Source organism: Bacillus rossius, chromosome 6 (genome assembly GCF_032445375.1).
Source record: "Bacillus rossius redtenbacheri isolate Brsri chromosome 6, Brsri_v3, whole genome shotgun sequence".
Classification (NCBI taxonomy): Eukaryota; Metazoa; Arthropoda; class Insecta; order Phasmatodea; family Bacillidae; genus Bacillus; species Bacillus rossius.
Genome location: NC_086334.1, coordinates 20585099 through 20600832, shown reverse-complemented (window position 1 = coordinate 20600832; position 15734 = coordinate 20585099). Strand labels below are relative to the sequence as shown.

The 15734-nt window shown below is 36.4% G+C and overlaps 1 protein-coding gene across 3 annotated transcripts in view; it reads left to right on the top strand.

The window, feature by feature from the left end:
- Positions 1–800: 800 nt before the first annotated feature.
- LOC134532809 (E3 ubiquitin-protein ligase MGRN1) overlaps positions 801–15734 on the top strand; it is a 35837-nt gene continuing 20903 nt past the window's right edge. Inside the window, exons 1-11 of one of the 3 annotated variants that reach the window (XM_063369694.1) lie at positions 801–1312; positions 3020–3138; positions 4579–4823; positions 6701–6888; positions 8197–8351; positions 8996–9130; positions 9656–9760; positions 10774–10931; positions 11967–12078; positions 12377–12547; positions 13702–13873. In XM_063369694.1, coding sequence (XP_063225764.1) covers positions 1225–1312; positions 3020–3138; positions 4579–4823; positions 6701–6888; positions 8197–8351; positions 8996–9130; positions 9656–9760; positions 10774–10931; positions 11967–12078; positions 12377–12547; positions 13702–13873 — 1648 coding nt within the window. In that variant the 5' untranslated portion in view covers positions 801–1224. The remainder of the gene's footprint in view (positions 1313–3019; positions 3139–4578; positions 4824–6700; positions 6889–8196; positions 8352–8995; positions 9131–9655; positions 9761–10773; positions 10932–11966; positions 12079–12376; positions 12548–13701; positions 13874–15734) is intronic. The other 2 variants (XM_063369693.1, XM_063369695.1) reach the window with 2 other exon arrangements.

The window sequence follows — 15734 nt, the reverse complement described above, 5'->3', positions numbered from 1 at the left end:
CCTACAGCAGGCTATTTTTACATGTTCAAGAAAAGGTCGGGCTTGGTGATCCGACATTATTGTTGGCACTCGACATATGAAGAAGCTGTTGCACCCTGGAGTCAGCCAGTCTCGGTATAAGTCTAGGCTTAGGATTCATGGTCAGCAGTATCAAAGTTGAAAGCCCCCTATGGAACTGTGCTTTCACCTCGGGCTACGGCATGCGTTAGCCTGCCAGTGGAGTTAGCTTCTTCGTCGCGCCAAAACCATAACTATAAAAAGGTGAATAAAATTATGTTTAATGATTTAGGGTATTTCATTTTATCTTAAATAAAACAATACATTGATACAAACTGGCTTGAAGGGTCAAAGGATTTGTTGGTAATAATGAAGTAATAACTACTTAGTTCATAAACTTAATTTACTTAGAAGATTTGTTTGATATTTTAATAAATGTTTCCTGCATTTACACTTGACTTTTTTATAACTTTGTAAATTATAATTGACACTGTGAATTTATTAAGACCCACGACTGCAAGGAAGGTAGATTAGTCTAGTAATTCATGGTGCCCTTATTAAGCCAACTCATGTAATTACGTTTCATATATCTTTGTTAGCATATCTGGGTCTAGAATAATTAAATACAATTTTATTTGAATATTCTGAGACTTGGTTACGTCGGGTAACCATGTAATACGATTTTGATTCCATTTGAATACACTGCACACATGGTGGCATTCGACTTTATTCACTTGTCGCATGGGTGCTTTTACCCAGCGAGGTTCGTTACTGATGGGGTGTGAAACGGGCTTAGATATTCTATAGGAGGTAGTACGTCAACAACACATACATACATTCACATTGTATGAATACTATTTTACTTATCCAATTTTTGTTTACAACTTCAGAAATTTATTGTTTACTTTACTTTTCCCTTACATACAGGTCTTAAAAATTTAGATATTGTCAATTTTCATTTTAATTCAGATTTATTTCCAATAAGACATAAGCACAAAAAAATTATACTGCATTTATATTGTTGCAACATGTAGAAACCTAGCTTTGAAAGAAACGATATCGGTGTAACTTGATGTTTACAAATTTTTAAAAACAACCATTGTCTCGATCCAAGTGGGAGAGTGTGACGGCAAGATGTCTGGAAGTTGTGACGGCGAATGCGTTTGACAGCTTTGCTTTTGTAAATTGTTCTCATCTGTCAAGTGTTTTTTACAGATCATATAAAATATGGGAGCATTGACAAGCAGACAGCATGTTGGCGTAGAGGAAGTTGATATTGTTTCAAACCATGCATACAAATATCCACCTCGTTCAGGTGAGCAATGACAAGGTTGCGGTACCAGTCATGCGTGTATAGTCTTCCGTATAAAAACGCATTTGTACGGTATCTACATATTAATAACTAGGTTCATTGGCCCTGTGGTGCTTTTTAAATCTCGATTTCTGTGTTTTATTACTGTTTAGCACTGTTGTGGTTGACCTTTATTTGCATCGTGCCCCTATTTCCTGTTTGGTCAGTAATGACATTGAAAACTATGTACTATAACGGACGTTACGTGACACATATGTGAGGCGTAGTTCTGCATTCCCGATTTGAAAAGTAGCGGTAATTGTCTATTATCGTTGCTTGAAGTGAAAATGTTTTCGAATCTGAAATTCTATGTTATTCAGCCACTACATGTACTTCTACAGTAGTTTATAATCGTATAGTTTTGCCTGCTAACTCAGAAGCATATTTTCTACTTGCCTTATATTATACAGTGTCCGTAAAATCATTGTGCACTTTTGACCGGTTACCTACATGAAGGCAACGAAATAAGATAGACTTATGAAATCTTCAACCAAATAAAAGGTAAATTCTTGGAGAGTTTACCTTTTATTTGTTGAAGATTTTACATTTGTGTGTACATAGTGTATTTATAAGCCTATTTCTTTGCAGAGTACCAGATATGAATTTTTTTTAACAAAAAGCTGTTTCAGGTCATTAGTAAGTTACATTTTTACATTACACAAGAGAAAAAATATTTTTTGTTTTTGTTGTAAAATATTGATGTATATTTGTTACATATGTTTTACATACTACCAGAAAGTTTCTTTATGCTTTGAAAAAGTGTGTGAGTGTACCACAATTGTATATTCTTGTTCGTTTTCCTTTTTGCCTTCTCTCTGAGTTGAGTTGGGACACAACCTTAGTTAAGTCATGTTTACTCCTGCGAATAGTACAGAATTGATTGGCTTAAATATATTTTTGTTACATATTCATGTGTAGGCCACTAGTTTTTAAAACTAAGAAGCAAATAAAAAAAAAATTCTAACCTCACTGTTAGTCTAAAATGATCTATTTGTGTTGAACAACTTGTAAGGTTTCCTGTGAATTCTATTAATAATAGACTGTCCTTCCCCAACCCCCCTCAAAGGATGGATTTTATGATTTATTGATCTATTTTACATGTCTAACATGCATCAGATCTTGTTAAAAATGTATAAAAACATTTAAAAAAACAATGCAGCAAGTCACAATACCTACTTTGGACAGACAGAAAAATGGTTAAAAATATGGATTAAAAATGGAAGACAATGTAACAAAATATCAAACGCAAAACGTTTTTAAACCTTGAAGCTACATCAATCACAAAATATTTGTCCAAATTATAAAATGTTTTAAATACAAGCCAGTTATTTGGTTCTTTTTAAATGTTTGTTACTTGTAGAGTGAGCTGCTAAAAGTAATTTATTGAATAAATTTACTCTACTTGCACTAAAGTGGACTATAGATATGGAATAATATCATAATTTGCACCTAAATGCATTAAAAAACCTTTGTTATATCAAAAAAAGCAATGGTAAAACAATATGAGAATTTTTTAGATTTATTTATCAATGTTTTGTTTCTGAAATGCCATGGTTTCCTGACACTCCAACTATAATATTTTTTTTACGTGAATGATTATGCTAATCAAAGCAAACTATGCAGCTTGCAACATGGTCACATTTTCGAAGCAGTTGTCGTTCTTGCTTTCAGGTAATTACTTTGGCAGCCACTTCATCATGGGCGGGGAGAGGTTCGACACTCCCCAGCCAGAGTCGTACCTGTTCGGGGAGAACGTCGACCTCAACTTCCTCGGCAGCCGTCCAACTCCAGTAAGTTGGGAGCCGTTAGAGATGGTCTACTTGTCGTTGGACTCCACTTTAAGAATTACTTGATCACTCGGTCCATCGTGTCGTAAGACACTAGACTCTCTTTTCAGAGGAATTTTCATTCTTATATTGTAAACATAACAAGTCTTGCAGCAGAGAAAAGAGTATAGAGGTCCGATACAATATTAACGACAGCAAGGTGAAAACTCTTTAATCTGGCACTCTGTAGTTTGACACATACTGTTTTCCAGCACTAATCACTCTGTTCCTGTTTGGATTGTTTTGAGTGGGTACTGGCTTTTGACTTTAGTTGCTAGGTCGTTTTACTGCATTGCTGGTAGGCATGTGCAAAAACTATTTTTTTGGTGCAAAGAGATGATCAAATCGAATGTTTAAAATATTCACTAAGTCAAATTGAATTGAAAATATAGTTCTCAGTAAGGCTTTATTGCACTTATTTTATAAAATACTGGATTGATGAAACAAAATAATATTTTAACATTTGTTATGTTTGAACTGAATAAGTGATAAACCAATTGGGCCCTATAGATAACACGATTCAATAAAAATTGTAAACTAACTATCCATAATATTAATACTAAGCATTCATAAAAGCAAAACTGAGTACCACTTTTTTTTTAAGTAACCAACTTTATTCATGCAAAACATATAAACACAAAATAAAAAAACTCAATATTTTATGAGGGAATATTAGGCTTCCATTTTTAAAGCTTTGCAATGAATGCCTAGCTTCACATTAGATGCGAAGCTTTGCATCACAACTAAAGCTTCATGTACAATGAATAGCAAATTTCCCGACTATGTCAAATTTAATACTAAAAATATCATGAATTTATTCACTTAGTATATTCTTCGCAAATGCCTAGCTGTTGGTGTTTTGAGGTCACTCAGAATTTATCTTTACTGTAAGTTTTCATTTCAGTACAGTGTTTCCTGGTTTATAGTGTAGTGATATTTAAAGACGAGAATGCTCTTCTGTGTTTCTTTCTTTCTGTAGAGTAGCTTATTAAAACTTTGTTTTAAATATCATTGTACTCTATATTAACTTTTCTTTTGTATTCTCACTTTTACTGCATTGACTTTGATGATATGGCAAGATCACTTGCTCGTGGTCAAGAATGTTCCTGATTAAATGCCAGTTCACTGTAATTGAGTTAAAGCAATAAAGTTGTAATTTATTGTAGGTACACTGTGCTTTAAAATTTTTTATCAGTTTTTAAAATAATTATTTGGTATTTTTTGCGATATTCAACATAAGGCAGTTAGTGTTTTTTTTCTTAAGGGCTGAATTATATTTCATTGGGATTACCGTAGTGTTGCGATAGTCACTCGGTGGTCACCTTCCCGCAAGTACGGCTGAGAATCCAAACCACCTTCCAGCTGGAGAGAAGCGTCATCTGAAGGAATAACTGTTTTGTTCAGTTCCCGTACCCACCACCGCAGGCCAACGAGCCCACCAAGACCCTGAAGAGTCTGGTAAACATCCGGAAAGAGAGTCTGCGGTTCGTGCGCACGTCGGAGTCCATCAGCAAGTGTGCAACTGATGATGATGGGGAGTACCTCAACTGGACCAACTTCAACATAGAGTTCACCTTTGACTGCGACGTGCGGTGTGCCATCACCATATACTACTTCTGCACGGAGGAGGTTACTACCAATGGTGTGGTGTAAGTTGGTTTTTTAATCTGTACTTCAAGAATACATTTATTTTCTGGATGGATTCCTAGTGATAGCCAATTTAAAACTTTAAAATAACAGTGAAATATCATAATTTTTTTAAAAATCTCTCTCCTTTTTTCTTTAAAGATCTGTACATATTTATTTAATGCACTATATCTGCCCTGCCTTGTAAAATGTGATTTTTTTCAAAATACATTTTAAATAAAAATTTTTGTAGGACTGTGTCATTTTAATGTGAATCTTAATGTAAGAAGTTCTATGAAGGCATGCATTGCTTGTTGGGATTGGTCAACAGCTTGCATCCACTTGCAGGGATGTGATGTGCTACACCTGATGTAGGCTTTCTTTGCAAATCGTCTGGTGTTTGCTAGAGAAATGATTGATCCTAAATTCTAAGAGGATGACTCTTTTTTAAATTAAACTGCAGAATGAGGGGAAAACATCTAGAAAGTTTATCACCTTTTATAAACTACAGGAAGTCAAATCTGCCAAGTTAAGTGTTCCATAACTTAATGCGTAAGGAACCAAGGAGTCTTATCAGTTTTTTTTTTTTTTGCTGTCACTATTTTTGCATGTTGTTTTTTTGCAATCCGTTTTGAAAGTCTAGCTTAAGTACACTGGTGGCAAACAGAATTTGTGCTTGCAGTAAACTGCATCTGCATTTGTATTAAAAATTTGAAATGACACTTTTTTATAATGTACACCTGCCCCTCAAAGTAATTCTAAATTCATTCTAGGAATATATAATGCCAATCAAATACTTTTTTAATTTTTTTTTTTCATAAGAGAGTAGGTTAATCAAAATAATTTGTTTTCCAAGTGTGCTCTTTGACTACCATATCATTCAAGACATTAATCCCTTTGAAATCATTTTACAGTATTAATTATAAGTGTAAATATATTCAAACAAATGATGGAATTAATTTTGAGGATATAATTTCAAATATATATACAGTTTAAAAAAAAATCACGGGCCACATTGTTTACACATAAAGCCTTGGGCAGGACAACAGTTCTGAGAGACAAGAAAGTACCATTTTTATATGGTAGTTCTGTTTTTTCTATTAACAAGAACAATTATAATTTAACATGTAAACGTAATTTCCAATTCTGTTGTTTACTAAATGCCTGATACTACATGAATCGCTAACCACACGACTGGCCAACTAGCACATTCGGGTAGGCAAGAGCAAAACTAACCTTGAAAGTTTCTAGCCTTTGTCGCCAGAGCTGCTGCTGAATTGCGAGATGGTGCAAACATTGGCTTAACATTCACGGGCATCTGGAATATTTGGCATAGTTTAAATCAGTCTACTATTTTAATTGGGCTCAAAAATTGGGCAGTGAAGGAAGTGAATAGTTAGATATGATAAAAAAATGGTTTTAAAATTTGTCATATTATTAATTCATTGCATTGTGTTTAATGTTGCAATGTGCTGTTACTGTTGTGTGTACATAGAATTGAAAAATTTGTGTGGGTGAAAGAGAGCCGTACTTAAATTCTCTGACCTTGCTACTTTAAATAATGTTGTTAATTTATTGGCATTTTTTTTTCTTCAAAACTGTGCAAATTGGTATTACTTCAAGGGGTAGGTGTATATAATTGTACATAATTTATTGTGTGTTCATGGTTTGCAAAATCATCATAATAAAGTATTTTCACTATTTATAACTCATACGTATTCAAATATTCAATTTATTCATATTAAAATATTTATTTAACCATATTGATGCCATGTAATAAACGATTGATGTTTGCTTCAGATTGAATTCCAAGCAAACACAGTTTGTAGTTTTAATGGAGAGAGAGCACGATAGCTGCTGACGACCCTAGAGAGTGTATATCCTGACTGTGCTGCTGCAGGTACACGCCCAGAGACCCCGGCATGAACTCTGCCACCTACCACTACAAGCGTGGTGCGAACCAGCAGTTCTCCCAGGTGTCCCACGTGTTCAACCCTTGCAGCTATCACGAGGACGAGTTAACTTACGATCCAGACAGAGAGGTCATCCCCATCGCAATTCATTGTGTTACGGAAGAAGGTGCGGAGGGTAAGTTGCATTTCCTCTCCTCCACGATACAGCTATTGGATTCATCACACTTATATTAAGTTTCTATTTTTTTTAAACCAAACCACAGTAGTTGTACAGTGAATTAAAAAAAATAATAATTATTGCTATATATTTTAGAGTCTTGGGCAATCCTCTTTGGCGATAGGACTTGCCCATATATACATAGTGGCTGTCAAGAAGTGACCAGTGTGGATTGCTACATATATAAAATCACACAAATTGTTAATGCCTCTTTTTTTTTCTTTTGTACAAAGGTGAAGAAGGCAGGTTAAATTACAACATGTAATTTATAAAAAGTAATGCTTCTGTAATTCATAGCAGTTTTATTAAATTTATTCATTGTGTACTTGACATAATTCTAAATCATTAGAACAAATGGGGGAATTCGCCACGTGAACAAGAAACCCCAAGTAGGCCATTTCTATCCAGTAGTATGGATTTTCATAAATACAAACAACAATGCCAATTGTAATTCTAGAAAGACCAATGCAAAGTAGTTTAAAAAAAAAAGTTCTGCTTCGTAGATCATCTCTTTTACTTGTGGATGATTGAGTTGTGGATCAGCTAAGTTTATGTTTGATGGAATGTTCCAATTAAGAATGGCAATTGTTGCCATTAAGTGAACTTTGGCAACTCTAAATTGTAATGGTTAAGAAATCAATTAAACAAAAAAATATTTAAATTGAAATTATTATTGAATACATTTGAACATCAGCTGCATTTGGTCTGCTGGTGTATATGTGTGCTGTTGATAATGGTTGTAGCACAGCCTGAGTGTTCAACTGTATGCAAGTGAACAAGGGCATTCGGTAATAGGGGTTTTCAGCTCATACGTATGTGATGCATAGGTGATTGTCGTATTGTCATATGCCTCGTCATGGTTGCAATGTGACATAGTTAACCATCGCATACAGCTCTCCTGAGTATTTGGAACTGTCAGCCACTAAACATTATTTTTTCATATCAGCAAAACAAATTGTGATGAATTGTAATTCAACTACTCATACACTTTACTATTCATTAAATCCTCTTAAAAATTAACAAAATCCAATTGGAAAATTGTTATTTCTATCATTTTGATGGAAAAATCAGTGAAGTGTTTTTTGTAGTTGCCCATAATTTTAATTGTGTGGAAGGAAATGTTTTATTTTTTAATAATAAAATATAGCACATAGGGAAACACTTTTTATAGTTGGCTTATACACAATATTTCCAAATGTTTATATGTACCTTATGTACAATTGTTACTAGATTTATAAAGTGATCAAGGTATTGTCGGCTCTGCAGAATTACGACAGTCACATACAACAATAGCGGTAGTGGACCATCATTCTGATGGCACATACGTATTGCGTGCATTGAAGCAGAAACTATATGTTGATGGGCTGTGCTACCTGCTGCAAGAGATTTATGGCATAGAGAACAAGAACAATGAATCTAAGGTCAGTTACTTTATAACGGTAGGTATGTCTATATCAAAATTTTACAATTACTTTTGTACATACCTACTACTTAATAATTTTTTTAAATGTTTTGTATATTCAGGCACAAGATTTTATGATGGATTTTTTTTCCCTGAGCAATGTTGCTCACACACACACATTACAAATTTAGGTTATTTAACACAAGGGCTTTTTATAACAATTAAAATGACTTTTAGGTGAAATTAGTAAACGTTTAAAGTTTGAATGTTGAATGTCGCAAATTTTCATTAAACAGTATCTTGAAACTAATTGCACCAAAATCTTGTATTTTCCAAATACAATTTGGCAAAAAAATTAAAACATTACAATCTTGTGTCTAATTGTATGGTGTTAGTACTAGCTAATGTAACAGTTACACAAACAGTGGAATCTGCTGTGTGGGTCATGCCCTTCTCTATGCACAAATACGCGACTTTAACTGTATTCTTGTTTGTTTTTTATTGTATGGTTAAAGTGAAAATGGTTACAGTCCTTCAAATGTCCGTGCATAGAGGTTTAAGTCAATGGGGCCTCCAAGATCACAGTGGACTTGGGTGCCTACATGAGCGTTCCTCTGTGATTGTGGCCCTGCATGGCAGTTTCATCTCGGTGTTCTGGTGCAGGGAGCCAGTGATGAAGACACGGAGGACAACGGCTCGGAGTGCGTGATCTGCATGTGTGACGTGAGAGACACGCTCATCCTTCCGTGCAGGCACCTGTGTCTTTGCAACTCGTGTGCGGATTCCCTCCGATACCAGGTACCGTCTGCAGCTTGTAGTGCTTCTCCTTCGTCAGGCTTTGTTTATTCTCACTTCTCGCTGGATTATCTTTGTGCATTAGTCTCTTTTTTTACTGTGTCTTAGCTGATGTTTGCTTATTTTTACTGTTCATTTGTTATTATTATTACCCCTGGTTATTACAAAATTTTGACCATAGGAAGTTAACTCAGTTCTTGTTACTTCTGACGATCATGGTTTTGCTGTAACAATTTTGGTACTAACATGGCACAATTCCTCATACGTGGGTAACAGTATTGTTTGGCTATTTATACTAAGAACAATTGTTTGTGTTGTAACAGTAGCTGCTGAGGGAAACGAATATAATTTGTTTTCAAGATGGTGTGAATAGTTATTGTGCTGGTTTCAAAGTTTTAATAGTCTTGTGTTTGAACACTTATTTCAACTCAATTTGCCTATTTTATACAAATCAAGAAGCTGTATTCATGGCAAATGTGTGTCATTATTCATGTTTGACTTCCATGATGATTATTCATTGGTCTGTAGGCCAACAACTGTCCCATCTGTCGAGCCCCATTTCGGGCCCTCCTTCAGATACGCGCATTGCAGAAGTCCGCGACCATTCCACAAGATGTGCCTCTCCCCACAGAGGTAAGTCGGTAGACATCTGTTATGTCCTTGTCATTTGTGTTGTGTTCAACCCTTTTACGATACCCTAACATTAATTTTATTACAGTTTTGTTATGTGGTTTGCTGTTTTCACTTAAAAATTTTTCTTGGTTAAGTTCTGCCAAGGGCTGTTAAATAATGTACTTAAATTTTTTTACTTTTTAAAATAAGTTTCAATTAAAAGGCATTGCAAGTACTTAACTATGTAAAACATCACTGTTTGTCAGTAAATACATTACCAACAAGCTTTGTGATTTTAATTATGCTTAAAGCCATGAGCCTTTCAGTAGATACGCTGTACGTTTGCAGGTATTGGACTGCTGTGTATTATGTTGTATGTGAAGTAGCTTCCTTACTTGAAACTGTTTACTATTTAAAAATGGCTTTTATTGCATTTCTTTTATGGTTCAAAGAATAATATTACAGTTGTAAACTTTTGAAGCTGTTATTTACATTTCATGAAACACGGTTGTGTTAAATGCTTTAATTGTGATTTCTTGAGTTTAAAAAAATTTGATTTTGGAGCAAGGAGTGTTCGTGGTGGATAATTGAGGAATATCATTTGTTAGAATGTAACATTACAAAATACGTTTTTCTGAAAACTGTAAGTAATTTGAATGTTACCAGCAAAATTTTTTGTGTGTAAGATTGTCTGTTTATTTTTTTGTGGGAAATGTCTCACTGTCATATTCAAAATGTGTTTGTAATGAAAATGAATGTATGTGGGCAACAATTAATGTATGGTCTCCATGAGTTGTTAAAATAAAATTTTGGTTTTAATAGAGGTAGTTAATATTGTACTTAAAAAAAAACAAATTAGGTATGTTATTAAATTTGATATGGTTGATACAGTTAAAATGAATGTTTAGATGTAAGCAGTGATGGATTTAAAGGCCAGTGTCAGTTACGGTATGACTGAAACCCTGTGTTGATGTGAGTTGCTGTTGGAGATGCACTCAGTGCATACGCAGCTTGCAGGAGGGAGCCTGTTGCAGGGCAGCGACAACATTCCCGCTGGGTACGAGCCGGTGTCCCTGATAGAGGCCCTGAATGGCCCTTGCCTGGTGCGCAGTGCCCCCACCGTGCCCCCGCTGGACATGGCGGAGACCCCGGACCAGGAGGTGGCGGTGCAGGCAGCGGAGGTTCTCAACAGGTGCGCTGCCACACGCCTGTCCCGGCACTGCGATTCTCATTCCCCCTTTGTTTAGTGTAAATAGTGCAGTGCCTGAAGAAAAGATCAAAACTGTCACGTTGGCCAGCCTGCCTGGAAGTTGAGGACTTTTCGGTTTTAACAGGTGGTCCACCTGGCGCCCGGAAGTGACGGTTTTTTCTACAGTCCGTTGTTGTGTGGTTGTTGTTACCTAATGTTAGTAAAAAACGTGTCTTGTCCTTGCAGTGCAATACAAGTAAAAGAGTGCAATCATTGGTGGTGTTTGGAATAATGCGCGCCATATTGTGGGTGAACAAACACCCTTCTGAAACTCACCACTGATTTGGGAGCAACCCAACACTTTAGAAAATCTGATAAGTAAAATTGTATCATTTAGCGATGAGTACAAATTAATTACAGATATAAAAAAAATATTTCTATGTAAGCATAAAAGGAAACTAAATAATAGCTATAGCTTTGCAGATAATTTAATTGGGGTAATAATGTGAAGACTTTGCACTGTCTAAAAAGTGAATCGTAAAAGATTATTGATTCATGAAGGATTTAAGATAAACTCTTAGAAAAAATGGTATGTTGTAATTAAAATAAATAAATTTTTAATGCGTTAATTTTTCTAACCTTTACTTACGGCTCAACTCTAAATAAAAGAGGGGGTTTGTCTCAAACTTAACTTAAATTCACAAAGTTATGTGACCACTTTGCATTCCTAGTTTGTGTATGTATGTTGGACATAAATTCTTGCAGAATTGCTCATCATTTATGACCTATGAAGTTTTAAGACTTCTAGAAACATGCATGACAGTTTTATTACATGATTCCAATGATGACAAATCATGTTGCCAAAATATATTGTTGGGATGTTTTTGTGCATACAATTATTAGTATGTGGGTATGTCACGATACTAAAGAAATTTCCTTTGACAATATTTACTTAGTTATGTATATCACACACTCAGTTAATATTTTGCGTTACTTATAACGGTACGAAGTTAACAGCTTGTACTCACCTGTTTGCAGGTCGAACTTGGAGATAATGCAATGTAATGGCAAGCAGTTGGGCAGCCCAGATGATTGCAGTATAATGAAGAGTGTGCGGGAGAAGGTCAATGGTGTTTGCTCTACTCCAGAGGTGGGTTATCTTGATTCATTGATACATACCAAGATAGGCTCAAAACACTGTTCTTTCTTACTGCTTTAGTTAGAATATTTTTTTTTTTAGTGGTTAATTTGAGAAGGATCACAAATTTTCAAAAAATAGTTCTACTATATTGTTTTTGGGCGTATCAAGTGTGGTGTACGCTTTCTTCACCAATCGCAGCCAGAAGAGAAATGAGTGAAAGTGCATAAATGACATAGTTGCAAGTTGAACAAGCGGTCTTGTGGTGATGATTGTTCCGCGAGAAGTGAAACGTGGTGTTGACCGGTAGTTTCGCATGTCGGTGCTGCTGTCTCGAGATGAGGAGGGCGCTCCGCACAAGCAGCAGACAACCAAGTCCCCGCTGCTCGTGAGGCACGGGCGGGACAAGGGAGCACTTGTGGGCCGGCAACGAGACACCATCAGGCTGGTTAACGAGAAGAGTCCAAGGGAGCCCGATGAGGTAATCCCCTAATGTGGATCCTGTCAAGATCATGGATGAGGTATTTATCTAGAAGACATTGAGAATGAACTAGGTAGTAATGTGGCCGGGAATTATTTGATCAATGCATCTTATGTTCCTACCTTAAATGTATTTACCGTTGATAGTCTTTGGCTATGCAACATTATTAACAGTGCTGTGTGCTATGAGTAAGTTGTTAAAGTTTAGTATATTGAATTGTCTTAGCAACTTTGACTGTGACCAAACACTGAATGATATTCAAATAGGCTACTACTAGTGGATACTTTCTCCCCAAACATTTTCCATTATCTCCACGTACTAAGCTGAGACTTGCTAAGATAACTTCTGGCCACAATAATTCTTAGCATGATGGCGGTTCATCCACTCCGCCTCTGTGTGAATCCATGTTTTTACTAAAAAGAAACATCCAGCAGCTAAATTCTCCTTCCAGTGTGTCTGCAAGTGCCAGCAATTGGCCTAAGCTTTTATGCTACTTCTCACTCCAACCTCATCTCTGATTCACTCGCGCACACCCACGGTGCTCAGTTCGAGCCACTTTTCTGCTGTCTTTCAATGCTGCTTACTCCTTACCCATAACGCCCTTTTCTCCATGTTGCAGCAGTCCTTCCGCTTCCGAACTTGAGCACGTTTGACACGGACGGCTGCCAGCCGGCAGGGAAGCACGGTGGATACCTCGAAACTGTACAACTACCGATCATGTGTGCTCTCTGAAACCCATAGCGTGACCGCACAAACATTCACAGGGCCACATTCACTCATTAACCTACATTGGACCCTGCTTGCACAGAACTGAGTCAACTACAGAACATTACAGTTTAAATCCTGATAACATATAGAAGATAAAAAATTATTATGAATTCAAAAATAATCTTAAGTGTATCTCAGATCATGTGGTTGGTGCAGTTTCTGGAAAAAAACAAATTTTTGTAAAAAACTTAAATTATTTCAGACCCTTCACCATTACAAAAACAACAGAAGTAGGCATTGCAGGTAATGTGACACTTCCTGCCAGTGTTGCAGGATATATTTAGCTGTAGAGTTTTTTGTGGGTGTTGTCACTAGACCGACACTGTCCTAACGTGCCGGACTGCGAGACGGAGACGGCAGGGCCAACAGATGTTACTGCTCCACAGACGGTGGATGATGACAGCGAGGCAGAGAAGTTGTCCCCTCTGCTGGACGCTGCGACGGTGCCACTGGACGTGGCCGACCTGCCGCCCGTCGACGATCTGGACGAAGAGGACGACGTGGAGCTGAAGGTGGAACTGCAAGAGGAGGAAGCACTAACATCCGCCACCAGCCAGGGTGAGCCCCAACCTGTTCCCCTTCGGGCTATGGCTGTTGCGTTCTTTCTTCCACGTCTCACCTTTTTATTTCAGACTAATGTACTTATGCAAGTTGAAATTAACTTTCAAAACACTTACCGTTTCATCTAATCCAACACTCTTGTGTAAGCTTACACTATAACATGCCCCACATGTGGTAGCCTAATTATTCTGTACTATAACAGGCCTACACTTTGTGTGAGCCAAAGTGTTCTCTGTAAACATACGCCACACGTTGTGTGTGACAAATTCTGTAAATTATCATGATCATACAATAAAAACAAATATATAATAATAATAAACACAATAAAAAATATAATGAAATTGGGCACCTTGTATTATGGTTAACATAACCCAGTGATTGTAGAAACACCAAATGGTAGTTAGTCATAACAATAAAATAAAAACAACATTTATTTTATTATGAATACATGAACTCAGTAACAGATTTCTCGATAGGACCAAAATAAAACAATTATTTCCAAACCTATGTTCTGTTACGGTGGGCACATGTGTAAAAGTCCATTAATTTTCAAAAGTCTATTTAAATTGGTTTATTATTTGCCTCCAGCTAGTCAGACACAAAACCCTGACTCCTAGGACCACTGGACCTGTGTGTGACAGTTTGTTGATATAGTTCGTTATATACAATAAAATGATTGAAAACACGATAATCTCTAATTACGTGCGAGATATTAATAATGTTCGCTGGGACGTAGTTGTCGACGTACTGCGTTAACGTCACTAAATGTTTGTGCAGCCGGCCATACCTGAATCCTTGTGCAAGGAAACTTCTCAACCTTATATTTCGCGGTAAAGTTGTTCCCGCGCGCTGCATTCATTTGCTGACGTACGGAGTAATTAGTTCTCGCGTTTAAATGCAACTTCGTAGTTACACGCGACGCTGATCAACTGCAAACAGCCGAATTCCTCACGGGAATTATCGCCGAATCACTCCATCTTCCCGGCATCAGAAAAAGCTCTCCTTTTCTTCATATATTTAAATTTTGCATTGTCGGTACTAGCCAACCAATCCAAACGTAGACGCTAGGCGTCTTTATTACAAGCGACCAATTATAATGTTATTGTTTCGAACACGGCAGAATGTTGTTGATTTGATGCCTCGTCATGGCAACGTTAGAGGCCGCTGACGCTCGTGCCCACGCCAAACAAAACACTGCCGAAAGTCCGGTAAATGAAAATAAAAACAAAACAAATGAGCATCAAAACAGTTGCAGTGAACCTGTAAATACCGTAGTATTACACTTGATTCAAAGTGTACACTTTTTAACTACAAAGTACATCTCCATCGGTGATTAAACGTTCATTTTTTTATAAGTGCAGTTAAGAATCTGTCATCATTTTTAACTAAATAGGTTCTGTTGGTGGACAATACTGTTAGGTCCAGAAGTAAGGGTTGCCAATTTGATGTACAATATTAATATAAAACGAAACACAAATGTCCCTAGTCCCCACAAAGTTAATGGGGAAAAAAATATGTAGAAGCAAAATTAAAAATAACTAATACTAGTCTTTTAGAAATATAATTAAACAATAAAACAACTAATACTGTTACGTGGTGTTTAGCTATCTTTTTTTTGTACTCTGTGCACACCTGGCTGCTATCTCAGTATTGAGCTTGATTAGTCGTGAGTTTGTGTTGAAGCTGAAAGTATGCACTTTTCACTTTCATGTTGCAGATAGTTATTGGTAGAAACAATAACAAAACACCTTTTATAAGTTCACTTTTGTTCAGTGCTATTTTATATTTATATTCATGTATGTTCCTTTAGGGCCGATATTATGACCTCCGGCTAAATCCTCAGATTAGCTAGCCTTCA